Below are 24,670 nucleotides of genomic sequence, written 5' to 3' on the forward strand. Positions count from 1 at the left end.
AGCTTCGATGACAACGGTGAAAGTTAAAGTAATAATAAGGGGTATCATGATCTTTTAAGCTTCGGCCAGTTCCGCCTCCATCGCACGAGCTAACTCGTCGTCATCATCGATGGGGCTGTTCTGGGCAGCTGGATGATCCGGAGGATCATTGTGACTCGGCTCAACTAGGATACTAGTGTCTTGCTGAGGTCGTGGAGATTGCGAAGTCGAAGTACGGAAATCATGCCCGGTCTGTCCGGCCTCGAGCCAGCCGTATCTTTTGTTTCGTAGGGACTGGAGCATCTCCATGCGGCGTTGTTCTCCTTCCGTAGGAGGTTCCGAGGGCGCAGATTTGTTCTCCGTCTCGTCCGTCAAATCGATCGTGACTGGAGTCGACCCGCGGTCTGTTGCTGAACTAGCAGGCTGCTGACTCCCATTAACACTGGGTGGCACGCCCTGGGGAGGAAGGGGTTGAGACCCTTGCCTAACATGCTGCATGTCTCCTGAGGGCGCCGGAGTAACGGGGTGCGAATTCGGTGTGGGAGGTTGTCCCCGGGCTTGCGATGTGCGTGGAGGCTTGTATGAATCCGGGATTGGAGCAACTGCAGGCACTTGTTTCTGGACGTGGATCTCGTAGAGAAGGTTGTTATAGATAGTACCAACCTCATGTAGCTTGTTTTTCCACTCTGTCGCCTCTCTCTTATACTGCTCAACGCGGTTCTGGTGTTGACTGGAAACACGTCGAAGCATGGCATTCTCCTCGCGCAGCTGTTGTTCTCTGGTCTTGCCCGTCACAGGGTCTATAGTCGTCCACTGAAGCAAAGCGTTTTTGTACTTGTTACGCTCGCAGGTGAGATGATACACCCTATCCTTCAGGCAGGCGAGGCGATAGTTCATTCGATCCTCTGCAACTTCGACGTATTTGACGTGGATATTTGGTGCGGACGGAAGGTAACCCAATGGTCCCCCATATTGTGGATAAGGAGACGTGTACTCCGGCTCTTTATGAATTCGTTGTAAAATCTCTCGGCTAGTATTAGACGCCAAATGCGAGGAGTCAAGAGAAAATCGGTCTTTAGTAAGTTCGCTGACAGAAGGCTCCTTTGATATCGAGCCTTCAGGGAGCTCAAGGGGATGTTGGTCGTTTCTAGTGCTGTCTGCCAGGTCCTGATTCGAAGGTTCATGGCTGATTCGGTCGCCTTGTGCAAGGGGTAGCTCAAGTTCGAAATCGGGCGGGAACTCGTCATCGGGTATCAAAGGAATTTTGAAATCTGGGTCCTCAAACAGGGCATCCAAAGAGTCAAACAGCGGATTGGGTGACGGCAGTCTCTCTATTCCTGGTGTATGAGGAGCGGTTCCACCTTGTTCGGGCTGGTGGGAAGAGTTGGGAGAAGACAATGAAGGCGTTTCACCAGGAGAAGGAACACAATGATCTTGTTGTAATTCGACTAGTCGTCTCTTTTCTGGTTGACCCCATAAATCGAGCCCTGAAAAAGCCTCATCGCCAGCTCGTTTTCGAGACGCAAAGGCCGCATCAAGCTCGCGAAGCACAGCCTCGGAATCGAAGAGCGGGTCGTCAAACAGTGCTTGTACTGGGTCAGTCGAACCAGTGAAACCTACAGGGTCAACATCCTGGACCGATAACTTGGACGAGCCAATACCCGCCGCCGAATATTTAGCCTTTTGGTCCCCAGGAAACTGGTTGCTAGTGTCTGCTTGATCACCGCCGTCCGGCAAACTATGGTCCTCTTCCTGGGAGGGCACCTGAGCATCGACAGGTTGCTGTGGCTGCGACCCAGGGGGTGGTGTAAGCCCCAGATCATTCACATGCAGATGAGATATGTAAGGGGGAGATGGAAGATCCTCGAGAGCGTAAAGCCCTTGAAGATCAGGAGGGCAGGTCTGGAGAGAGGTAGAAATACCTTCAACCACGCTTCCATCCATCTTGACAGAGATAACCCAATATGATGTAGATCAGAAAGACAGAGTGTCCACCACTATGGTTTTACGTCCTTCAATAAAGCGGAGGTCTCAAATGAGGCAAGTGCGATGGATATTGTAGACACGTCGATGAGCGCAAGGTATGTGGCGTCGAGATATCAACGCAGCGACACGAGAAAATACGCCATGGATGATGTACAAAGGCTGTGCAAAATAAGTAAGAATAAGTTCTTGGTGTTTTCCTCTGATAGCCTTTTGTTGCGCTGCAGTACGTACCTGTTGAGACACCACAGCACCTCTAATCGGAAATTTCAGTCTTCTTCCGTCGAATACCGAGTCGGTGCAGGAGTTTTGCAGGCGGCTCTCGCCGGGAGTCACAGGGTTTGGAACGGCACGAATAATCTCCAGACGAATAAACGGTCGGTAACCAAGAATGGTTACTTGATTGGAGGACGAGTTGCCAAGTACGACGCCTCGAGAATTTTGAACTGAACAAGGACACGACCTTGCTGCCGCTCAAATGAAGGAGAGAAATACGGGGATGGTTCGCCTTGTCAGACCCCTCTTTGACAACCACGGAATAATCCTCGCTGACGAAGAAAACAAAGCGCAAGGCGAAACTTTGTATCTTATCTGCGACTAAGTTGAGAACATGATTTCAATGGTTCTTTTTTTAAGTCGACTTTTAATCTCCTTGATCACTTTCCGCCTCGCCCACCGCCTTAAAGACCGCTCACGTGTGCCTTTCCCAGAACGGCCAGGGATTGCGGGCAGCGAATGCCGCCGCAGCATAAGGCCGGCAGGAATCAAATCAACTTTCTTTCCGCTGATGGGGAAACGCTCAGGGTCTCCTGATATTTAATACTCTTCAGTTCCTCATAGGTTCCTGCACCTTCAATATGAGTGTCATTCTTTGTACCGGTAAGTACAAGCTGGATCTCAGCATTGGCTTCGAAAGCTTCGGTTGGTATTTCAGTGACGCTAATTGACCGCTTCGCTATCAAAGCCGGATATGACCACACCATTCGGTAAGTCGTACCTTCTCTACGATTGTCGGTATAGTCAGCGCTAAAATCCTACATGGCAGTTTCTGGGAAGCTCTGTCTGGAATATGCTCACGGACTATTCAGCATCCGGACTCTCAAGTAAATCGCTTATGCATCACTCCAGACAAGCGCTATCTGGCCGCCGCAGGTCACAACAATGTCAAGTTGTATGATATCAAGTCCACTAATCCCAACCCCGTTATGACCTTTGATGGCCATACGAACAACATTACGGGTGTTGCATTTCACTGCGAAGGCAAGTGGATGGTCACTAGTTCGGAAGACGGCACGGTGAAAGTGTGGGACACGCGCACCGGCAGTCTACAACGCAATTATGCCCATAAAGCCCCCGTCAATGACGTTGTAATTCACCCCAACCAGGGTGAGCTCATCAGTGGTGATCGTGCTGGTATTGTCCGGGTTTGGGATCTGGGCGAGAGCGTCTGCACTCATCAGCTAATTCCCGAAGATGACGTTGCTGTGCAAAGTGTTAGTGTTGCAAGCGATGGATCCTTACTCTGCGCAGGGAATAAGAAGGTATTCATATTCATCTCTTTCTCGTTCTGTGCCACATCAAGCAAACTGTTTATTCACTTTGCGATCTGAGACTAATTTACCTGCTAGGGCAATGTTTACATCTGGCGCATGGTCCAAGACGCTGAATTAACGCGCATCGTTCCAATGTGCACCTTCCAGGCTCACAAAGATTATCTCACTCGCATTCTCCTCTCACCAGACGTCAAGCACCTCGCGACCTGTTCAGCAGACCACACAGCCAAGGTCTGGAACCTTGACCTCGACTATCCCCCGGCCAAGATAGCCGCCGCGCAAGCAGCTAAAGCCAAGGCCAAAGGCATCACCCCTGAACCTAAAGAGACCCCTTCATCCCCACCCCCTTCAGACAGCCTGGTGAACACGCCAAGCAGTGAAAATGGTAGAGCCGACTTTATCAACCCATTCAGTTTTATCAACGGAACCCCGCCGCCCACCAACGAGCCCCAGCAAACCTTCCCCGTACAGGAAGATGGTCCCCCAGTAGATCCGAATACCAACACCCTTTACCTGGAGACCACCCTAGCAAATCACCAGCGGTGGGTGTGGGACTGTGCCTTTTCCGCCGATTCGGCCTATCTCGTCACCGTTTCGAGTGACCACTACGCTCGTCTATGGGAGTTGGCTTCGGGTCAGGTTATCCGTCAATACAGTGGGCATCACCGCGGGGCGGTGTGCGTTGCTCTGAACGATTATTCTGAGCCTCGGTGAGAGGTCCCGAGTTACGCACCGTTGTTGTCCGTTGTCCGTTGTCAGTTAGTCTTCTTCATGGTTAGCATGGCGCCTGGGATTGGGTGAAGCATGGAGGTATTTTGCCTTCTGCATTGGAGTTCAGGCTTGTTTGTTCCCACTTGTATTGTTTTGGATGTCTCCGAGTCTATGGCATGCTCACGTATGATTGTGGTATATCCAATACGAAATAAAGAATATACGTATAATATTCTCTCTGTACAAGTTCGTTGTATATTCCCCTACATACGTATGGATACGATCAGAAACACACAAGGTATAAGGCTCACTCGAGAAAAAACATCATACCAACAAATGCTAGGTAAGAAACCCTTATCTGGCTCGTTGCTCCTTGCTCCCAAAGCAAATGGAAAAAATAATAATACTAGAATGATAGAGGGAAGAATAAATCGTAAAATAACAACCACAGTGCTTTAAGAATCAATCAAAACCACCAAACATATCAGGAACCTTTTTATCTTTCCTTTAACCCCGTACATGTTGATATGCTTAGATTTAATTGACGGCGAACCAGGTTACACTCACGACGACGTCCAGACCCCGCTCGTCAGCACCGGGGTACTTGAATGTCCACATTCCATCGCGGTTGACGTCCCAGAACGCACCAGAGGCGGAGTGCATACCGCGCTTGCCAGTGTTGCTGGCGGCACCCTCTGCGGCGGCAGACTTGTCGATCAGACCTTGTTGCACGATGGTGCTGTTCACGGTGAACCGGTATGGGGCTGCTGCCGAGGGGGTAGAGGGGGCGGTAGCGCTGATGAGTGCTTTGAGGATGGTGTTCTTTAGCAGATTGGTGATTAGTCTGTTGTGCATGCGGTGCTAGAGAATACGGCCCACACTCACAATGATCTGAGAGTTCCATTCGCCGACCTTGGTGTGCTCGTAGCCCTCGACGCCGTTCAGTGCGGAGTCACATGCCTGTTCTAGAATTAGTTCAGGCTTTCCTTATCTTGCCATGGTCGACAGTTGTATTCAATAGTGTATACCACCGTGACTTGGTGGAGCCGGATGATAAAAGGGGGAAACGTACCTCGGAGGCAATCTTGGTAAGGTCCGCGATAGGGACAGGCTATAGGCGTCCAAGAGAGACAGATGTAAGCGTCAATGGACGAGCGATAGCGGACAATGACGTTTTAGCGGCAAAAAGGATTGCATGGTCACGCACCGAAGAAGTGGGAGCAGTCTCGACAGCCATTGTAGGTGGGATAGTCGGGTGTGAAGATGATTTTCTGGAATAGACCTATTGAGTTAGCATGCTCTAATTGCGATCGGGGTCTAGACGGGTCCAGAGTCGACGGTGGGCAGGCCGGAGTGAATCTGGAGATAGGATTGTGGGGGAGTGCGCCCCGAGATCTGAGACGAATTGACGGTCAAGGACTGCAGAAGTATAAGACTCACCTGATGTAATGTGGTATGCAGGGATGAAACTAGCGTCAGTGCTGGTGGGATTCCAAGTCTGGAGGGAGAGAAGGTAGTCCTACAGGTCGTGTTTGCTAGATGTTTAGGAGCCGCAGTTGAGTGTGTTATCAGGAATGTGGCTTGACGGTTGGTGGTTGGCCCACCCTCATAACCGCTCCATACTGGATCAGGGTTGGCTTAGTAGCTACTTACCCGCTAAGTGCTAGTGTCGTGCTTAGCCCGTCACCGCCACAGTAGCACGGGGTAACCATAATCCGAAACGACCTCAAGCGATGACAACAGCAACGAACGGAGGCACGTGGATGGAGTAGCCGGTCGGAAATCAAGCCGACGCCACAAACTAGGCCGAAGTGGGTAAGGAGCAAGACAACCCAGAGCGTTTGTAGCGGGGCAGAAATCTGGGCCGTCTGGAATACCGACAGTAGCGGTTGCAGCAACTGTATCGATCCTCTCTAGTCTCCCCTCCCGACACCTCGAATTAATTTTTTTCTCCTCTTCCTCCTTCTCTAACCGAGCGTCATCTATCTTTTTTCCTATCACATTTCTTGGCTGTAGCATTATCGAGGTTGATCAGAAACTCTCGACCGTCAATTGCTCTCTCATTCTTCCTTCAAGCTCCCCGGATCCCATCTCAATAGCTCTTATCTCTCCCCTTCCGTACCCACACATACACGGACCAAAATGTCGAGTCAACCTCTCCTCCAGACTGCCCCAGGTCAGTAAAAAAAAATGAATTATGAATCAATCATCCAGTCCCAACTAACAAACTCCCCAAAGGCAAGCGCATCGCCCTGCCCACCAGAGTCGAACCCAAGGTCTTCTTCGCCAACGAGCGGACCTTCCTCTCATGGCTCAACTTCACGGTCATCCTGGGCGGCCTGGCCGTCGGTCTCCTGAACTTCGGTGACCGCATCGGCCGTATCTCCGCCGGTCTCTTCACCATCATCGCCATGGCGGCCATGATCTACGCCCTCTGCACCTTCCACTGGCGCGCAGCAAGCATCCGCAAACGCGGCCAGAGCGGCATCGACGACCGTTTCGGTCCCACCGTCCTGGCCCTCGCCTTGTTGGCGGCCGTCGTCGTTAACTTTATCCTCAGGATCACGGAGAACTAAATCCATCTCCTGTGGTTTCTTGGGTGTTATCTTTTTCGTGCTTGTTTTTCTCAAACCCCCCTTGTTTTGTGGGGCACGTGCCCGTACTTTTGCTGGCGCTAGACCTGGGTTATGTGTTATGGTCTATGCCCTTTATGGACTTGTTTCTTTTTCGTGCTGCGGTCGACGTCGCTGGCCGGTGCAAGGGTTAAAACTCGGTGGATAGATTATAGTCTCGTCTGATGAGCGGTCGCAGGACTGTCTTCTCTCTTTTTCTTTTCATGATTGGTTATTGTTGCTTGTACGTGTACATTGTGGGTAGTTTGTATATTTCTCTATTGTTTCTGTGTTATAGCGATTAAAATTGTGCTACGGCCGCTGTTTAGTGAGCTTCAAAATTGCAAAATTGAATTATTGGGAATCAATTGGAGACTATGAAGTACAAAAATATCGTCTCAGTCGACCGACAAGGTATCTAGGTCGTCTTTCACTTCGTATCATGGAATCTCGTAAGGTCAATGTACCCGTGGTCGATAAAGTACTCAAAGTTCCAGTAGTCTGCTTGTGTTCCTTGTCCATTCACGGTCGCATTGCCCGAGAACTTCGCAGTCCAGTAACAGCTACCTTGGGAATACTTGTACATGGCATCGAGACCCGCATTCACATTCCTCTCGCGGAGGGCAAAGGAGTTCTGGTATAACGTCTGAATAGCCCATTCTCCCGTGAACACAGGGAACTTGCCATCTCCCGCCTTGGACTGTGCGTCCGCGTATAGGCGGGCTGGTAGGGTTTCGGAGGTGACATTGCGTTCGAAGTAGTAAGTGTGGACGTCAAAGACAAGGTTCGCGTCGGCGGGGAGTTGATTGGACCAGTACTGCTCCGGTTTGAAGCTTCCCTGGAACATGACTGGGATGTTGGGGTTGACGGATGCGACCCTGTCGATTACGGCGCGGATATATTTCAGTACCCAGGTGGCTCCGCGATCTGAGAGCGCTGCTGGAGTACCGAAGACGGACATATCTGGGTTATCGGTAGGTTCGTTCATCGGCTCAATGGTGTAAGATTGGGGCGACCCCGAGTTCTGGACGAAGGAGATGACGGCATCAATGACTTGCATGGAGTAGTCAAACGCGGTCTCGTTGTAGTACCAGCCCCAGTGCCCGCTAGCCTCGCCAATGGTGAGACCATTTGTGCCACCAGGAAGGGAGTGGACGTCCACGATAATGTGCATGCCATACTTGGTGATCGCGTAGTCGGCGATCTGTTTGAGGTAGGCTGTCTGGTTCCCCGAGTACAGTTGGGAGCCAGGGAGTTTGATCCAGGCGGCGTAGGTCGTGGGAATCCGCAAGACCCCTACACCGACGCTGGCCAGCTTATCGATGTCGCGTTCTGTGATGTAGGTGGCATATCGATGTTCCAAAACAGGCCCACACCGGGATCCTAGATGTTCACAAAGCCCCCATTCGTCGTCCGCGCCGCCGGAATATGTACCCCAAAACTGGCTGTCAATCGTGGACTCCTGGACGAGCCAGCCTCCGAGGTTGACTCCGTTGGCTTTGAAAGTTGTCCAGTTGACATACTCCGGACTCTGCACTCGGGGATGGGGAGCTGCCAAAGCGGCTGGAATACATCCCAAGGCAGTAAGAAACGGTAGTGACGCCCGCATTTTCACGTAATGAGTGCAATTTTGGTAACCTTGTACTGGTAAATCACCTCCCAGGAATCACTCTTCACACCGCGCAAGATCCAAGGGGGAACCCTCGCCATGATATAGGCCCAACTGCTGTCCCGGTGCCATATAGGAATTCCCGAGCTCGATCGTCTCTCAATGAGATCACAATGTGCATCCGGAAAGCTCTTCGGGGCAAGAATTCCCTCGTCCGCTGCTTTCTGAAGTTCCACAGTCTAACCATATAGAGAGTATTTTCCGCAGCAGTTGAAGCCAAGGCCGTTAGGCACAAGGCAACTTACCCAATGGCGGGAGAGCTTAGAGCAGAGATCCATCTTGCGATCCCACGAGAATTCTTCATTCGCATAACTGAATCCACATGGAGACCTAGTGTGACCCTGCCGAAAAGCATCGTTGCGGGGTGCGGAGGAGAAAATGCCGTTCGTCAGTACCCCAAACCCCCAGAGTATCCACCGCGTGCAATCACAGTCGAGTATGTACGGTCTAATATCAACCCGAAAATTTTGATCAACATTTGCCCAAGACCCATAAGCTGTGGCCATTGTTGACGAAAAGGTTTCCGGCCGGAATTCCCCAACCGTGGTAGAAGGAATTGCCGCCTTTTGGCACTCGGATATTCCGAATTGAGAGATTTCACTTCAGTCGAGGCACGCGGTGTTATATACGAGGGTCTCCCTCATGCTGGGAATAGCCAAAGTTGCAAGATTGGTATCTCGCTCATTAACTGTTTGAGTGCACTGTCCGACTCAACCACCCCCCTTTTTAAATCGTGAAAGTATTAGCATGACAGCACTTCAATGAGAATCAAAAGACCGAAGGGGAGGTAACGATCGAAGATTCACCACATACCATTGTCTGGTCCAGAAGACATAATCTACCAGAGTCATGGCGCAGGAGAGTCTCTAAGTGAAACTACTGAACCAGAGTATGGAGATGGTAAGGTGGTGATGATCGTCTGTATCCTTCAAGGTTCAGAAAACAAAGCACCCAAAATGGAAAAGCGAGGGATGACTAGATGTCATGATGTAATTAATCACTGTACCTCAGGCACTCCTTCGATGACTGTCGTTACCTGATCAGGCAGCGAACGAACCAGGGGTCCAGCAGCATGAAAGAAAAGTCAACACTTGGAAGAGAATCCGCCATGTGTGCCCGACGAACCTTAACCACACTCTTCCGATCCATGGCACTGTTAGCTCATAATTCAATTGTCACGACTGTGACTAAGGCGATGTTTTCAATAGTTGGCCAACTACAACTCCACCATTCCTACTTCAGAAAGGCCTATACAGCTCCGTTAGGGCATTAACTCTACGGTGCCCAATGATATGTGAATAGTCAACCTTGCTAACGGTGGTACAGCGCGCTAAGCTACTCCTACCAGCAGGTAGAATCAAATTCCAGTCAAGTAGGTGGTACATGCAGTTGACTCCTGTGGCAGTGCAGTAAGAACTAATTAAGGAAGAAAAGAAGACGACAAGAAGGAAGAGCTCAGATCGCTTGATACCAACAGAAGTACCATACGGGGCGTGACGGTAATTACAACGAAGACGAGCCATGGACCAGTCCAGGCCCGGTATCACATCATTGACCCACCAGCCAATGTGAAGGGTCAATAGCGCGAAGATCTGATTTGACGTGTCAGTCGGATTCAACCAGACGCTGGAACAGGGAAGTCAATTCCTTGAGGATCAATGAGAGCTCTTGATCAATCAATATTTATTAATATAATATTTATTTAATAGTGAGAAAAAAGATTTCACTGGTACTTTTACAACGGACTGACTCGGTAGGAAATTCTCTTCCGGCAAATCGACATTGGCCATTTTCTTAGCCCTGAGACTAGATAATGATTGATTGAATGTGCAGTGGTGATAACTGTTCACCCCGTCGTCATAGACCCTTCAACCTCTGTAGTACATGTACATACTACTACTTACTATGGACAAACATACATGCAGGTTACCAACGAGAAACAAAAACCACCCTGGAAGATCCCCTCACGGTCACTGATCCTCTTTTGCCCCCCCATCCAACTTTCTAAAGATATTCTTCTCCTTTTCCCTTTCTTAGAACCCAAACCCAACAACTCCTCCAACTCTTCCTCTTCCACCGTTTCCTCCCGGATTCTTTCCTCTTCTTTCTCCTTCTCTCCATACCCGACGGGTTTGCATCACTCTCCATCTCCGCGAAAAAGATTTGGGTCCCTGGTCGGACTACTGACTTGCGATCTTCTTTCTTATCGACGCGTTCCCTTTTCCTCTCCCTCGTCCTACTCCGTATATAGTTTTCTTTCTTTTTTTTTTCTTCCCCAAACTGATCTTTAATTGATTCGCAGAGCTGCAGATTAGCTAGAACTTCCTTCCTATTCTGTATCATCTTTTCGGATCTGAGGGAACCCAAAAGTCTCTATTTTATTTTATTTTCTCTTGCCTCATTCATTCCCTCCCTCTTCTTGTCTGCTGCCTGTTCCTGTTTGTTTCGTTACGAGTTTTGTTCCTTAGCATCCATTATTAATAGATTACGCCACCACCTTTTCCGCCTATTTTGCCTCTCTGGAGGTTGCCAATCAATAGCCTCTGTTGCGGTCCCTCCGTTCCCGGGAGCTGCATGTGAGTGACTAACTTGCTTACTACCTTACTTGTTGGGACGTACGGGAAACGTACTGTACTCCCTCTTACTTTACTTCCTATCCCCATAGCTTTTATTCTCTTATCTGTCATTATTTCATTTCTCTGGGAAACTCTGTCTGGTTCGGAAATTCAAATCTAAAACAACTTTCCCGAATCTGCTCCTTCCCCAACTTCCTTATCATCCTTTCCTCTCCCGCTGAAGGTGGTGAAATCCGCTCTAACGTCCGGTGTTTCTGGTTGGGGTGACTCTTTCCTCCCTCTTCCCCCTTGCTGAGCTTCTGCCGGTCGCAAAACGACGCCTGATCACCGATCGGCAGCAACGTCCACTCCTTCGCGGACTCTACGCCTCACTCTCCACCTCTCCATCTATTTCCCCCAGATTTCGATCGCGTTCGCATGCACTGGTGCATGATCTAATCGCTCAGTGACTAACTGTATTTGCGCCCTTTTTTTTCCCACCTTATCTTTTCTGTCGCTTTTGGACGTGTCGCATTTCTCCCAAGTCGCCTTGGCGTCTGAACACCCTACTTCTCTCCCTGTCGCACATCTCTCGCATGGCATGTTTCGGCTGCTACCCTGGTCCTCTGCAATTGGGGGGAATAAGGTGATGGCTGAGGAGCTCAAGATGCTCGCGACCTCGCCACACTGCGCCGCGCCCGGTGTGAACAGCCTGGCGCTGCCCCAGTTGAAGCGCAAGCGCTCCGATTCGAGCGATTCCGCCACCGGTCAACGTGCCCCGGTCGCAACCAAGTTGCGCGCAGACGATACGCCCGGCAATCCAGTCGCGATTGGTCAAGATCCGTCTCTATCTCTGAGTAGTGCGACTGCGACGTCACAGGAACCAACAACTCGCAGCGATCGCGCATCCCAACCGTCACACCCGTCCGACAACGCATCTCGTCAGAATCCCGACCCGTCAGGTTTCCCGGTCGCCAAACAGGACGCCACCCCGCGCAAAGTGAATGTGGACAGGTTGCGCGAGACGTTGGAGGCACAGTTAAGCTTAGAGGTGTTGTTGAAGCACAACGAACTCCGCTTGATCGACCAAGAGATCGCCAAATGCCAAGTCGCGTTGGAACAGTTGCGACGATGCGCCGAAATCCCGTATCCTGGATCGCATGCGATGGGTCAGTCGGTCAGCAACGGTACGGGGATGGCAGTGCTAGCTCCTGGAAATGGACCTCCGCCGCTCTCCCCGGCACCGTGGGGTGTAACGGATGGCCCATACACCCGCCATTATGCCCGGTGGTTACTTCCTGATCCTCGTTTCGACGGAGGGGAGCTCGAGCCGGCAACCCCTCTGGGATTCGGTGCACCGGGTACGCCGCTGATGGAAGGCCGTTCGACACGTGGAAGCTCTGGCGATGGCTACTGGGCTAGCAAATCTCGCCTCCAGCGAGGCTCGGGTAACATGAAGCTCCAATCCTTGCCGAATGGCTATCCACCGCCCAAGGAGAAAGCGGGCCCAATGATCATCCGGCGAAAGTCAGATGGTGTCCTGGTCAAACTTGTCTGCTTGGACTGTCGAAGGGACAATTTTTCCAGCACGCAAGGATTCATCAACCATTGCCGCATTGCCCATAATCGGAACTTTGCTAGTCACGATGCCGCCGCGGTCGCATCAGGAGAGCCCGTCGAGGTGGACGAAGCGGGTGCGATCATTGGGGGTAAGAACGACACCTCCAGTACCGCTTCGGCAGGTTACGTTCATCCGCTCATTCGATCTGCTCACGTTATTGAGTCGTCCGCCAAGACACCATCCGCATCGGAGGCCTCTGGTGACAACGCAACGCCCCAGAAATGGTCGGTCTCCAGCCAGCAGGCGTCTTCCGTGGTGGAAACACCTCGTCCGTCTGCCCACCCTCAACCCAGTCAGCGCAATACGCCGGCGAAGCCCGCGGATGCCTTCTTGGGCTCGCCGGCTACCCCTCATCTGTCATCACTGATGCAACTCAAGGGGGTCGGACTCGATCTGGACCGACTGGTTGGGGAAGCGAAAACCCCCGTTGATCTGAGCGCCTACTCGTCCGACGAGGGCGAGTCGGACGTGGAGCCGGCCCAGCCGTCGGTCAATGCGAGTCACGGTGAAAAACCGACTGAAGCTCGCATTAGCCGGCAACCCATGCGGACCACAGCTCCACAAGCCGGGTCGCGGCGCCCCAGTAGCCGAAAGGGGGTGGACAAGACGAGTCATAAGCCCCTCACCTTGGAAACCCTGACGCCAACGCGGGCTGCGCCTTATCAATCTCCGTACGGCCCACCCTCATCAGTAGCCCCGATCGATGACCTTCGTCTCCGTGAAGTCGATGGGATCGATCGCTCGGCCAATCTTAGCCCGAACACTGTCGAATCGAACCAGGCTCCAAGTCTGGTGAGCGACGACGACGACGACTACGGAGCGGCGTCGGATTCGGATAGCCCGGGTCCCAGCTCGTCGGAAGCGGGGGATCATGAAGAAGACTTCAGTCACATTGACGTGGAAGACGACGACGATACGACGGGCTCCACGACCACCAGCGATCCCAAATCCGACCCAGCCACTCACCCTTCACCCTCTTTCTCGAAACCACTTCGGGGCGGCAGCTCCAAGAAGAAAGATGACCTTCTTTCCGCGTCCATTGTGTCCTTGAACCGTGGCAAGGATGAGAAGCGCGTGAGCTTTGCCAGTCCGGACACCAGTCCCAAGAGGAAGAAGGACCACAAGCGAAAATCTAGTGGAGGCCAGTAAATGCTATAGACTTCTTTTCTCTTTCTTTCTTTTCTCAACTCTTATCACTACTCGCAGGGGCTAGACCTCTCGTCCGTTGTAATGCTATACATCTCTCCCAGATTCTTGTATAAGACTTTAGGGCCTTACAACTTGTGTTTACGTGGGACTATGCTTGCCACGGTCCGATCGGTCTGGATGAATCTTCGTGGTTGCATGTTCTAGTTCTTATTGGTTTGTGCGATGCGAGACGTTGCAGTTGAGCGCTTCTGGCGATGTTTACGGATGCAACTCTGACGACTCTCTACTTATACGGGATGATTCTGTATTGAATAATCAAAGATTTGCAAGTTGCCGACTTTATAAAAAGTAGTGTGCAATATATAGTGACGTCGAGTAACTCATCAAAGATCACTTACCGAATAGGATCGTAATAGGAATACCAAACTTACCACATTTAGTTCAAGTCCGATAAGGTATCATTACATACGATACCACCCACGCGACCTCAACCTCAGCCAATATCAACCTGTAGAAGAACAAAAATACAGTGCCTGGTGATCCAAACTCCAGACACCTCAGTAAAAATAGAGACACACTATACTCTCCAACAACCCCATCTAAAACCACCACACCCCAAATAGAAAACAAAGGAGAGAAGAGAGCCCAAAGAAAAAGATGAATGAAGATTCCACCAGCTTCGACTTCAGCGAAGAAGGCGAAGACCAACACCAACCCGACCCCTCTACAGATTTCCACCCGGGCCACATCACCCGGGATACCTTCCAGGCCCTACTAACCTGCTACCCGGCCACCTTAGAGGCCGTGACGCGCCGCAAGGCCATAGATCGCGTTCTCAAAACTGTCTCAAAACGAGGGAAGCAGGCCAAACGCTTAAATCAGGCGCCTCCTTCTCAGGTTGTGACTCCTGAGTTGGATGAGGGGCAGAAGAAGCAGGTTGAGGCTGAGGTCGAGGCGTTCCGGGAGTTGGACGCCCTGAGGTATGAGGAGTTGCCGGGTGTGGCGGCCGAGAAGAGGGCTTTGGAGAAGGAGGAGGTTGTGAAGTTGGTTGAGTGGAAGTTGTGAGTTCTTTTTTTCTTTTTTTTTTTGTGTTTTGTGTGACTTGGTTTGATTTGTATGGTTTGAATGGCTGTTGACCCTTGTGTAGGAAACATGGTATTTTCCGTCCTACACTGCTGGGCATGGTGAAGGCGAATCAAGCAAAAACTGTTCAAAAAGCTACATCGGATGCTTTTACGGCAGTGAACCCGACTACACCCGCCGAGGGTGAAGCTGGGGCTGAAACTGGGGATAAGCCAGAAACCGACCCGACAGCTTCATTCCCCAAGCCGAGCCTAGACGCTCTAATGAAACCGCTCCGCGGCGTAGGCATAGCTACAGCGTCGCTACTCTTATCTGTGGGCACGATCCGTGACCCCGAGCATGAGGCTCCATTCTACAGTGACGATACGTACCTCTGGCTATGTATGAAGGAGTTCCCGTGTCCCGGGACCCGGCTCGGTCAGGAGAGCGAAAAGACAGAGATCAACAAGCTCGGGAAGAAGGCGAGCAAGTTCCGACGGCCGAATGGCGAGATCAATGTCAAATATGATGTCTCGGAGTATCGGACGCTGTGGACGGCTGTCAATGAATTGCGGGCGAGGTTGAATGAGTCCGAGACTCCTTCAGGGAAGGTTTCTTGTGCGGATATTGAGAAGGTGGCTTTTGTGTTGAGGCATATTGATGTTTCGGGGTATTTGGAGGAATATGATGTCGTGGATCATGATTTGCAGCCGGCGGATGAGGGGACTCATGAGGCGAAGGCGAATCCGGGGATTAAACGAAAGCGACTCGATAAGGAGGACCTGAAGAAGGGAGGTCGGAATAGTAAGAAGAAGACTACTTGATGGGGGGTGTGGGTTTGTGGTTGTTTATGATATCCGATGTATTTGTATCTTGAAAAGTAACGTTGCCCTTATGTTCAGCCTCTTAAACCTACATAGAAAAGAGGTCTCTCGTAATTCACCCTAATCAGATAATCTGAAGAAAAGATTAAGAGGATCAATTGACGTCTCCTCAAATGCTTATCTCCCCGTTGGCGCCATTCAAGCGGGCCGGGACCACATCGTCCACCAACGATATGAAGCACAATCTCCCCACATCGTGGCGGGCCTCGTCACCCACGCTGCTCAATTTGCGTCGCCGATGATGAATCCCATGAACTTTTACACCAAAGTGGGAACATCGTTGCTTTCCCCTTTTCTATGTACTCTGTCACTGGTCAGTGACCACTGATACTATAACGTACTCCATTCGATACTCCCCACAGGTCATTTCCCCGACTCGTACTCTCTAGACGATGTAAAAAGTATAATCACTGTAGTATACAAGTCTTACCTATCTATCTTATTCAAAGACTTGATAATGCACTTTTCTCACATACATACATATACACATTCACCTATACGTACACATACACAAACCCCCAAATGTCAATATACACATACATCTACCCACTCCTCCTCCTATTAAACCAATCCCAAGCCCTAAAATGGCACACCCTCCTCTACGACATCGGCCTGCTGGGCGCGCACCCAGTCACAAAATACGAATCCTTCGACCTCGCCTCCCCAGAACCCAATATTCTAAAATGGGACCCCCGCTGCGAAGACAAATACGTCTTCCTCAGTCCACGGGGCCATTTCTACCCGCACCCGGGGCCATTGATCTTCGATAATAAGGGGGACTTGGTCTGGATGGAGGATCGGTTCGGGATGGTTATGGATTTCAGGGTTCAGAGGTATCGGGGGGAGGATTATTTGACGTTTTGGGTTGGGGAGGATGATGGGACGAGGGGGTTGGGGGTGTATTATATGGTTTGTTCTCTTCTTCTCCTTCTCCTTCTTCTTCTTCTTCTTCTTCTTGTTTGAGTTCTGGGTGTAGGGGGTGAGACTTGTTAGGGTTATTGTGTTCACAAGGGATACAGTGATAACTGACACTGAAAAACAATAGTTAGATTCAACCTACACCCTAACCCACACCATAACCCCCCTCAACAACCAAAAAGGCGACGTCCATGAATTCCAACTCACCCCCGCCGGCACAGCCCTAATCACCATCTACGAGATCATCCCCTACGACCTTACGCCAGTCAACGGTCCCCCAAGCGGGTGGATCTACGATTGTCTCTTCCAGGAAATCGACGTCGAAACCAACACACTCCTCTTCCAATGGCGAGCCAGTGACCATTACAATATCACTGAAACTTATTTCCCGTTAAACGGGAAGGGAGGTGCGAATTCGAGTGAGGAGGCTTATGACTATTTTCATATGAATAGTGTGGATAAGTTGGACGGTGGACGGTATCTTGTTTCGTCGAGGTATATGCATACTGTTACCTGTATTGGGGGCGATGGGGAGGTGTTGTGGGTTCTTGGGGGGAAGAGGAATATGTTTGGGGATTTGTCGGGGGGACTGGCGACGGGGTTTAAGTGGCAGCATAATGCGAGGTGGGTTCCTGGGTCTTTTGGGTCTGGAGGAGGGAATGGCGATGAGGGTGTGGATGTGATTACAGTGTTTGATAATGGGGCCAATGATCATGTCATGGATGAGGATCATAGTCGGGGCTTGGTGATTGAGGTAGATGCCAACAATTGGGCCGCGACGGCCAGACACGTGTACCCTGCGCCTGGGGGATTCAGTGCGCGTTCGCAGGGTAATATGCAGGTGTTGGAGGAATCGGGAAATGTGTTTGTCGGCTGGGGCAAGGCTGCGGCGTATACCGAGTTCAGTGCCCGTGGGGAGGTGCTCTGTGATACGCACTGGGGTCCGAAGATGTTCTTTCCTTTGGGTTGGGTCAAGTCGTATCGGACGTATAAGTCGGACTGGGTTGGGAGGCCTGTTATGCCGCCGGATGTAGCGGTTGATGAGGGTTCAAAGACGGTGTTTGTTAGTTGGAATGGCGCGACGGATGTGGCCGGGTGGGTTCTGCAGAGGGTCGGCAGCTCTACAGAGGACGAGTTTGAGACGGTGGATTATCTGCCCAAGACGGGGTTTGAGACGGCCATTGAGATGGGTGAGGCTGGTGGGTATTGGAGGTTGGTTGCGGTGGACTTCACCGGCGAGGAGTTGGGCTATACGGAGGTGTTTGGTGTGGACCATTCGGTATGTTGCTACTATTTGGTGATCTAGAAGGGTTGATACTGACAGGTCTTATCTGTAGGAGTCTTGGAGTCTCTCTTCGGCGTTGGCGGAAGATGATGGTCTGCTGCATATGCTTACCGCTGCTTGTGCGGTGGGAGCTGTACTGGCTGCTCTATGGCAGACCAGGAAGAGGATCTCAGTGGGGCTGCGTTATCTTGCATCACTACGGGCTCGACGGGTTTATTGATATGATTGAATAGCTTATTGTTTGGTTCGGCTCGTTTGATACCCTACGCATGGATAGCGTGATGTATGTACATACACAGGGTAGATAGTTCCCCTAAGACAAATTGGTGACGACGAAGCACTTTATGTCTGAGATACGGAATTGGATATGATTATAATTACATCGATTTAATTCATAGCATATTAGACATACATTAAACCACTGCCCTTCCATCAATGCAGCATACACATCAGTGATTACTATTATGTATTATCATAAATCTCTCGACTCAAGCTGGAACAATTACAGCCCCAAAACACCCAGCACAACACCCAGCATCAAGCCCCCCTCGACAGCCCCGAATGCCGCCGTAGGAAGAGCAGCAGCACCCGTAGACGTACTAGTCGAAGTGGCAGTAGAGGAACTGGTCTTCTTCGCTTCCGTCGCCGAAGCCGTCGAAGAGGCAATCGTTGTTGACGACGAGGGGAGAGCTTTTGCTGCGTTGCAGTAGACTTGTTGCTTTTGCTTTTCAGGGCCGCTCTCCGCAGAACCAGGGCAGTTGTTGTAGCATCTGTTCATGCCGTTCCATATATTAGCCAATGGTAGCATGTGGTAGAATGGTTCAAACATAATGTCTGTATATACATGCATGCTTTCTGTACAAGAAAGTGTTGAACAGGAAAGGAAGTGTCTAAACTCACGTAACAACGTTGCCCTGCTGCTCACACAGGCACTTCCACTCGTTTACTCCGCAAGCTTTCAATTGGCCCATCATTCGTTCTTTACAATCATCCACGATGCTGTTTGAATAAGCTTCGTCAATATCTAGATATCTGAGTAGAAATGATCCGGCTTTGTGACATACTTCTGAGCAGCGCACTTCGACCCGGTCGAAGTCGTTGTCCCCGCAGTAGCAGTGGCCTGGGTCTGGGCCGCTGCAAGGAGGGGGAGGGATCCTGCCAGGATAGTGGTGAAGAGTGTGGCACGCATGTTTCCGTTTGAATTGTTAATGGTAGTTGAAATGAGAGTTAGGGCAAATCAAGATGAAGTATAGAGAACCTCTGGTCACTAGACAGCCTTAGACAAGAGTACAAAACGTCACAAAGAGAAACGAAGGGAGAAGGGACAGCTCAGCTCTTAAATCAAACACAACAATGTCTGAGCGTTTTCTCAGAAAGTAATAATGAGCGTGACATCTGTAGAGCTCTTGTCGGTAAGATACGACATGACACCCACCAAGTGAGAACAGGTGGTGGAGGAAGACACTGCATCGCACTATATCAGCCACCCCGAGGAATTTCTTTCCATTATGCGATATGAATGGTCCACGGCACTGACTGGGTTTGTTAGTGGATGGTTGTCTAAGTGTCAATAGTTTCTATAACCCTGTCCTATTGATTGAGATGGATTATATTTCTTGCTGTCAATCATGTACGTACGATGGAGACGTCGAGATATCGACTGCCTGACGGGGTGAACATGGATTGTTGAGGCATACATTCGAGTCTCTTTTTTCCCCTTTTCACTTGCAATTAGGGACGGTCTTGCATTTCCAGTTCCTCAATTGATTCTGCACAGTTGAGTGTCTATCGAATGGCGGTGACAAAAAGGGTTCAAACACTAAGTCCAATAGTTAGGGACGATGTGTCACTTCTTGATCTCTCCGTCTTCAAAATCAGACCGGTCACATGCGGCCACAGGACAACACAAACCCTAAAATTGGATACGAAATTTTAGACCTTCCTTAATGTTAAAAACTCCAGATTCAAGTCAGCTCGTTATCCATAGGACAATAATACAGAATATATACAAAGCCACCACTCTGAAAGTAACGAAAGAAGAATAAAAAAGAATTCATATAGTCTGCTCCAAGCCGCATGCAACAAAACGAAGACCACGAACGAAGGGGGAATATGGGATGCCAAAGGGACACAAGCCAGTGGAGATCATGAACATGCGCATGCGCCCTCTCAATCGCGTTGGTTTGCATGCCGTCCGCGTTGCACGCGGCGGCGGAATTAATATATTCGTATGCAAAATATCTTGTCTCGGAATAGAACAAAAGATGCCTCTACTCCTGTCCGAAACCTAATGTCTCCTCCACTGCAATCGAGAGTTTATGCTCCAACACATCATTAGTCTTATACGGAGGAAGATCGAGCCGGTTGAAGCTTCAAAACAGTCAGCTAAGCATTCACGATTGTCACACACCAGGGAGAAAACGTACCATGTGTGGGATTTGGGCAGCGCCCCCGGATCGCCGGACTTCTCGATAGTGAACCGTCTCGGTCCGTCGGAACCTTGCAGGTCTTTGAACCCGTTGACCGGGATACGGGATGTACCAGTAGTGAACTGAAGCAGACGGGACTTCTGTTCCGCATCCCAGGTGCGGACGATCTTCCAGAAGTTCTGGATCACCTCATCCGACTCCTGGTAGCCACGGTAGTCGGTGTGCTTCTTCCAGTCATCAACGTCAATGTCCGCAATACCTCCAATCAGCAGTTCCAGTTCACGCTCGTCGAAGACGTTGACCAAATCGGCAGGGATCAGCTCATTGAAGCCTGACATGAAGGCGTTGAATTGTTCCTCAACCCGTTTCACAATCTTCCACTCGGTGACCAACCTAACCCAGCGTTAATTGTCTCAGCTCGCTCATCACTAGGATGCCACAACTTACTCAACGTATTCTCCCTTGTTTTCGTTGGTAACAGGAATATCCCGACCGCCCGGCTTGAGATCGATCGTACGGCGCTCTCCGAACTTCTCGTCGTCAACGGCGAACGTCAACTCTATAATGCCCTCGATATCGTTATCCCTGTGGATTATCAGCAGGAGCTCTTGACATATGCCTCGGGGCATAGGGCTACAGGAACGTACAAGGTCCAAGTCAGGTTGCGGTGCAGATCTTCGTCAACACCCTCCATATCTTGCAACGACACCTTCTTCCGGAGCATCATCTTGTAGAACGCTCCAATAAAGAATGAATCAAGGAAACGGCGGTGGAAAATGGCCAATCCAACAACACGTCCAATGAACTTGAAGTAGTTCAGATGCTCCGGATTAACGCCCGAATGAGGATTAATTTGCAGGGTATAATTATCATGTGCGGAGTATTCGAAAAGACAATAGAAGGGGTTAAACATTTCGTGAGAGAGAAGGAAAAAGAATTCACTGGGCGCTGTTAGCTTTGGGTACTTCTTCGCAATCGACAGGACTACTTACCGGGACAGACCACCATAATCCAATCCGTCTTCACCGTCAAATTTAATCATCAAGCGCTTCTTCAGATCCGAAGCACTCTGCCGCATGATCTCGGCGTAGGAATCCTCGAAGATGTTGTTACGTCGTACCTTGACGTGGCATTGTCCGGACATGATTCGCAAAGCGGGCTGTGACCGGAAGTAGATCAATTTACGTCTAAAGTCACGCTTGTACTGCGGGACGCCTTGATCCAAGGAGGACGGCAGACGGGGATCGTCCCAGGTGGTCGTCTTCGTGTTGTGGTCGACGAAGTACACACGCGCAGTATTCGTCAAGCGCATTTCCCAACCACTGGGTAGCGGCCCCAGTTGGGACACTGGTTGCTGTTGAATGGTGGTATTGGTGCCGTTGGCATTCTGGCCATACATCCGGATGTACTGCTGTCGTCGCGGATCCACCCATGTCGTGGTGCGGGTATTGTGATCGACAAAGTAAGGCCGTCCTTCGGGGGTAGTCCGTTGCTCCCATCCTGGCGGAAGCTCGCCAGTGCCGGCGGTGGTCGCTCCCGTAGCCATCATAGAAACAGCACTGGCGCTGCCACCGGCCGGCGGGGTCTGAGCCTGTTGCTGGTTCTCCTGCAGGTTGGGTGAGCTCGCACCGGTACGATCCTCCGGGAGCATGCGACTTTGGTGGGCTCTCCGCTCAAGCTGCATGCTGGCCTCCCGCTGCGTGCGTGACGTTTGCTCGTTGTAGTTGTTCGATGGCCGGGTCCAAGTGGTCGTCCGCGTGTTGTGGTCCACATAGTATGTCCGTCCCAAATTATCTTCTCGTCGCTCCCAGCCGGCTGGCAGCCGTCCTTGGCTATCTTCGAACGAGCTAAGGTTTGTGCGAGAGCCCTGCTGACCATTGGGCGGAGCGGGCGGGCCATTGGCAGGGACAATCGTACTGCTTGGCCTAGTAGTCGATGGGACACGCTGCGGGTGGAGAGATGGATTTGACGCGGTGGGGTCAGCTTGACTTGGGCCGGGAGACGGCTGCGGAGTCGATGCCGATACCTGTGGCACAAGCCCGCTGGAAGTTGATGGCTGCATATGTGACCGGTGTAAGCCGTTTGCTTGGTTGGTATTGGGTGTGCTTAGGTTGGTGGACAGATTGATAATGAGTTTGCCATGCACAACAAGATTATCGTTGGACTTCTTCAAGTCTCGAGTGAGCATCTCTGTAGCGCACGAGGTAACGATGTCAGTTGAGACACTTTCACGCACGGGGCAAACCTTTTAGAGGATGACGACAGTTGACTCGCAGAGCAACTTACCATCACCGCCCATTTGCAAATCTATCACATCACCGATCCGTACATTGATCACACCGAGGAACCCTTGGTCCTTCTTCTTGAACTTCTTCTGGTCAAAGATCTGGATGGCAAGGATGCTATCTTCATTTACTCGCCTGTATTGCAGTGTTGATCAGTATGGAGACGTCGGAACTTGGGCGGGGAGGCATACAGATCAAACATCTCATTCCAGTAAGGGTTCAATGTCTTTTTGATAACAGAGGTTGTATGGGTTTGTTCGCCCCCCACAGTGGCCACAGCGAACGGATCAGGGAATCCTGTATATATGAAAGAAGGTATTAGTCAAACTGGTAAAGGCGAAAGTGGATCATTTCAGATCATATAGGCGGGACATACGGAAGACATCTCGCTTATATAGTCCATCCGCCGCGATAACTAACAAGAAAGAGAGTCAGTAAGCTCTTTGCCCTTCTCTTCTCTATGGAAGAATGACTGATGGTTCTCCCCCATTCCCGAATGGCTTACTTGTAACCCTGAGGTTTGGCTGGCTGCAAGTCATTGATTCGTTAGCACACCCTCGCTTTTCAATCCACGGGACTTGTCTTCTTGTTTTTGACGCGATAGAACTTCTTATCGAAAGGAAAGGAGTTGTTGGAGAAGACTTACGCGGGCAGATTGGAACCCATCCTGTACTGTAGAAAGGGAGCTGGCAGTACACGCCTCCGGGTGTAAAACGGCCGATCAGGACAAGCCTAAAAGGTAATTCGCGGCGTGCGCATCCACCACAGACCACAGGCCGCACACTAGGCAGGAATCGAAAGATCGGGAACACAAGTCGGCCGTAGATCGAATGACAGAAGCGGTGGTGTGAAGTGGAGAGGGGAGGGGAGGGGGTGAAACCGGAGCAAGATTGATGATGATTGATGCAACGGAGAAAACTAAAGATGAGTTGAGGTTTGGCGATAACGGGGACACTAAGCCTGAGGATGGAGGCGCGGGCAACTTTGGGGCTGAGCAAACCAGAGAAGGTCCTGACGTTGCGCTGTTACGAGCCAATCACCTGGTGACGAGGGGCTTTCTTCCGACCAGACGAGCAGCGCGCGGTTGATTGACTTGATTTCCGTTTGGCTCCTTAGGAACAGTAGCGCGGGTGTGGGCGGATCGTGGCGAAGGAGGGGAGAGGGGTGGAAATAATTAATAAATTCCTAGAGAAAAATGAAGGGAAAAAAAAAAATAAAATAAAAAATTATAAAAAATATTAGAGTGATATTGTAAACGTCAATAATACATAAATAAGCATTCTATAATTTCATTCCTGAGCTCTCTCCAACCAAATATATCGGTAATCATCATGTAATAATATACTCCGATCCATTCCATTTCACTAGGGATATAATACTTTACCAGCAAAATCATACTTCCAAATAAATTTCCATATTCCATCCCAAAATTACCGGTGACAGATCACGAGTAGTATCCATGTACATACAGTACTGTATGATTCGTGTTCCTCGAAGTCATTCCAGATCAGGAAAAAAGGAAAGACGGTGATAGGATACCTGAAACCTAAGGTGTCTAGGCCGGCGGCTAACCAAGATTCCAGAGCCCATGACGCCAAAAGCAGCAACCCCGCGTGCTTAAGTTCCCATTCGACTGGAAGAAACGTTTCGCCCGTAGCCCAAGCCAAGCATTTAGTGGCTTTCCCGTAAGGCAACAAAATTTATCCCTCTATTTTTATATTGACTTTGGTACGATGTATACCACTCCTCCTCAATCATTAACCCCTTAATGTTGTCGTTCAGGAGCATACGCGGAGTACGGACAGTACGACCGGTCCTAGACAGTGGGGCACACTGCTTTAGTTGACCTACTTACCAGCCTTCAAAGTTCATCGCCATCGCTTGATCCTTACCGTCGCAATTCCCTCGTACATACTACCTAGCTCCGTACACATCGTATCCATACCCACATACACCACACACACACACACACATG

The 24,670-nt window shown here is 50.5% G+C and overlaps 11 protein-coding genes across 11 annotated transcripts; 6 read left to right on the top strand and 5 right to left on the bottom strand.

Moving 5' to 3' along the window:
- Positions 1 to 54: 54 nt before the first annotated feature.
- On the bottom strand, positions 55 to 1,923 carry AO090012000913 (uncharacterized protein; the record flags this gene model as incomplete). Its single annotated transcript, XM_001727801.1, has 1 exon — positions 55 to 1,923. The coding sequence occupies one exon, from the start codon at positions 1,921 to 1,923 to the stop codon at positions 55 to 57; it is 1,869 nt and encodes a 622-aa protein (XP_001727853.1).
- Positions 1,924 to 2,819: 896 nt separating this feature from the next.
- On the top strand, positions 2,820 to 4,229 carry AO090012000914 (WD40 repeat domain-containing protein; the record flags this gene model as incomplete). The annotated part of the gene is made up of 4 exons (XM_023236686.1): positions 2,820 to 2,841; positions 2,983 to 3,503; positions 3,591 to 3,746; positions 3,987 to 4,229. The coding sequence occupies 4 exons, from the start codon at positions 2,820 to 2,822 to the stop codon at positions 4,227 to 4,229; spliced, it is 942 nt and encodes a 313-aa protein (XP_023091590.1).
- Positions 4,230 to 4,763: 534 nt separating this feature from the next.
- On the bottom strand, positions 4,764 to 5,463 carry AO090012000915 (dynein light chain Tctex-type family protein; the record flags this gene model as incomplete). Its single annotated transcript, XM_001727803.3, has 4 exons — positions 4,764 to 5,048; positions 5,112 to 5,186; positions 5,299 to 5,337; positions 5,434 to 5,463. The coding sequence occupies 4 exons, from the start codon at positions 5,461 to 5,463 to the stop codon at positions 4,764 to 4,766; spliced, it is 429 nt and encodes a 142-aa protein (XP_001727855.1).
- A 905-nt stretch (positions 5,464 to 6,368) lies between these two features.
- AO090012000916 (putative vacuolar transporter chaperon Vtc1) lies at positions 6,369 to 6,802 on the top strand (the record flags this gene model as incomplete). Its single annotated transcript, XM_001727804.3, has 2 exons — positions 6,369 to 6,402; positions 6,465 to 6,802. The coding sequence occupies 2 exons, from the start codon at positions 6,369 to 6,371 to the stop codon at positions 6,800 to 6,802; spliced, it is 372 nt and encodes a 123-aa protein (XP_001727856.1).
- Positions 6,803 to 7,268: 466 nt separating this feature from the next.
- On the bottom strand, positions 7,269 to 8,447 carry AO090012000917 (glycoside hydrolase family 5 protein; the record flags this gene model as incomplete). The annotated part of the gene is made up of 1 exon (XM_001727805.1): positions 7,269 to 8,447. One exon carries the CDS (start codon positions 8,445 to 8,447, stop codon positions 7,269 to 7,271), a length of 1,179 nt encoding a protein of 392 aa, XP_001727857.1.
- A 1,979-nt stretch (positions 8,448 to 10,426) lies between these two features.
- On the top strand, positions 10,427 to 11,091 carry AO090012000918 (uncharacterized protein; the record flags this gene model as incomplete). Its single annotated transcript, XM_023236687.1, has 3 exons — positions 10,427 to 10,750; positions 10,810 to 10,945; positions 11,048 to 11,091. The coding sequence occupies 3 exons, from the start codon at positions 10,427 to 10,429 to the stop codon at positions 11,089 to 11,091; spliced, it is 504 nt and encodes a 167-aa protein (XP_023091591.1).
- A 638-nt stretch (positions 11,092 to 11,729) lies between these two features.
- AO090012000919 (uncharacterized protein) lies at positions 11,730 to 13,832 on the top strand (the record flags this gene model as incomplete). Its single annotated transcript, XM_001727807.3, has 1 exon — positions 11,730 to 13,832. The coding sequence occupies one exon, from the start codon at positions 11,730 to 11,732 to the stop codon at positions 13,830 to 13,832; it is 2,103 nt and encodes a 700-aa protein (XP_001727859.3).
- A 657-nt stretch (positions 13,833 to 14,489) lies between these two features.
- On the top strand, positions 14,490 to 16,233 carry AO090012000920 (uncharacterized protein; the record flags this gene model as incomplete). Its single annotated transcript, XM_023236689.1, has 4 exons — positions 14,490 to 14,893; positions 14,980 to 15,698; positions 15,847 to 16,091; positions 16,228 to 16,233. 4 exons carry the CDS (start codon positions 14,490 to 14,492, stop codon positions 16,231 to 16,233), a joined length of 1,374 nt encoding a protein of 457 aa, XP_023091592.1.
- A 67-nt stretch (positions 16,234 to 16,300) lies between these two features.
- AO090012000921 (arylsulfotransferase family protein) lies at positions 16,301 to 18,201 on the top strand (the record flags this gene model as incomplete). The annotated part of the gene is made up of 3 exons (XM_023236690.1): positions 16,301 to 16,687; positions 16,824 to 17,975; positions 18,034 to 18,201. 3 exons carry the CDS (start codon positions 16,301 to 16,303, stop codon positions 18,199 to 18,201), a joined length of 1,707 nt encoding a protein of 568 aa, XP_023091593.1.
- Positions 18,202 to 18,483: 282 nt separating this feature from the next.
- Positions 18,484 to 19,170, bottom strand: AO090012000922 (GPI anchored serine-threonine rich protein; the record flags this gene model as incomplete). Its single annotated transcript, XM_001727810.3, has 3 exons — positions 18,484 to 18,751; positions 18,882 to 18,980; positions 19,046 to 19,170. The coding sequence occupies 3 exons, from the start codon at positions 19,168 to 19,170 to the stop codon at positions 18,484 to 18,486; spliced, it is 492 nt and encodes a 163-aa protein (XP_001727862.1).
- Positions 19,171 to 20,251: 1,081 nt separating this feature from the next.
- On the bottom strand, positions 20,252 to 21,323 carry AO090012000923 (NEDD4 family E3 ubiquitin-protein ligase; the record flags this gene model as incomplete). Its single annotated transcript, XM_001727811.3, has 4 exons — positions 20,252 to 20,351; positions 20,408 to 20,803; positions 20,858 to 20,995; positions 21,058 to 21,323. 4 exons carry the CDS (start codon positions 21,321 to 21,323, stop codon positions 20,252 to 20,254), a joined length of 900 nt encoding a protein of 299 aa, XP_001727863.3.
- Between the last annotated feature and the right edge of the window lie 3,347 nt (positions 21,324 to 24,670).

This window comes from Aspergillus oryzae, chromosome 4 (assembly GCF_000184455.2).
Source record: "Aspergillus oryzae RIB40 DNA, chromosome 4".
Classification (NCBI taxonomy): Eukaryota; Fungi; Ascomycota; class Eurotiomycetes; order Eurotiales; family Aspergillaceae; genus Aspergillus; species Aspergillus oryzae.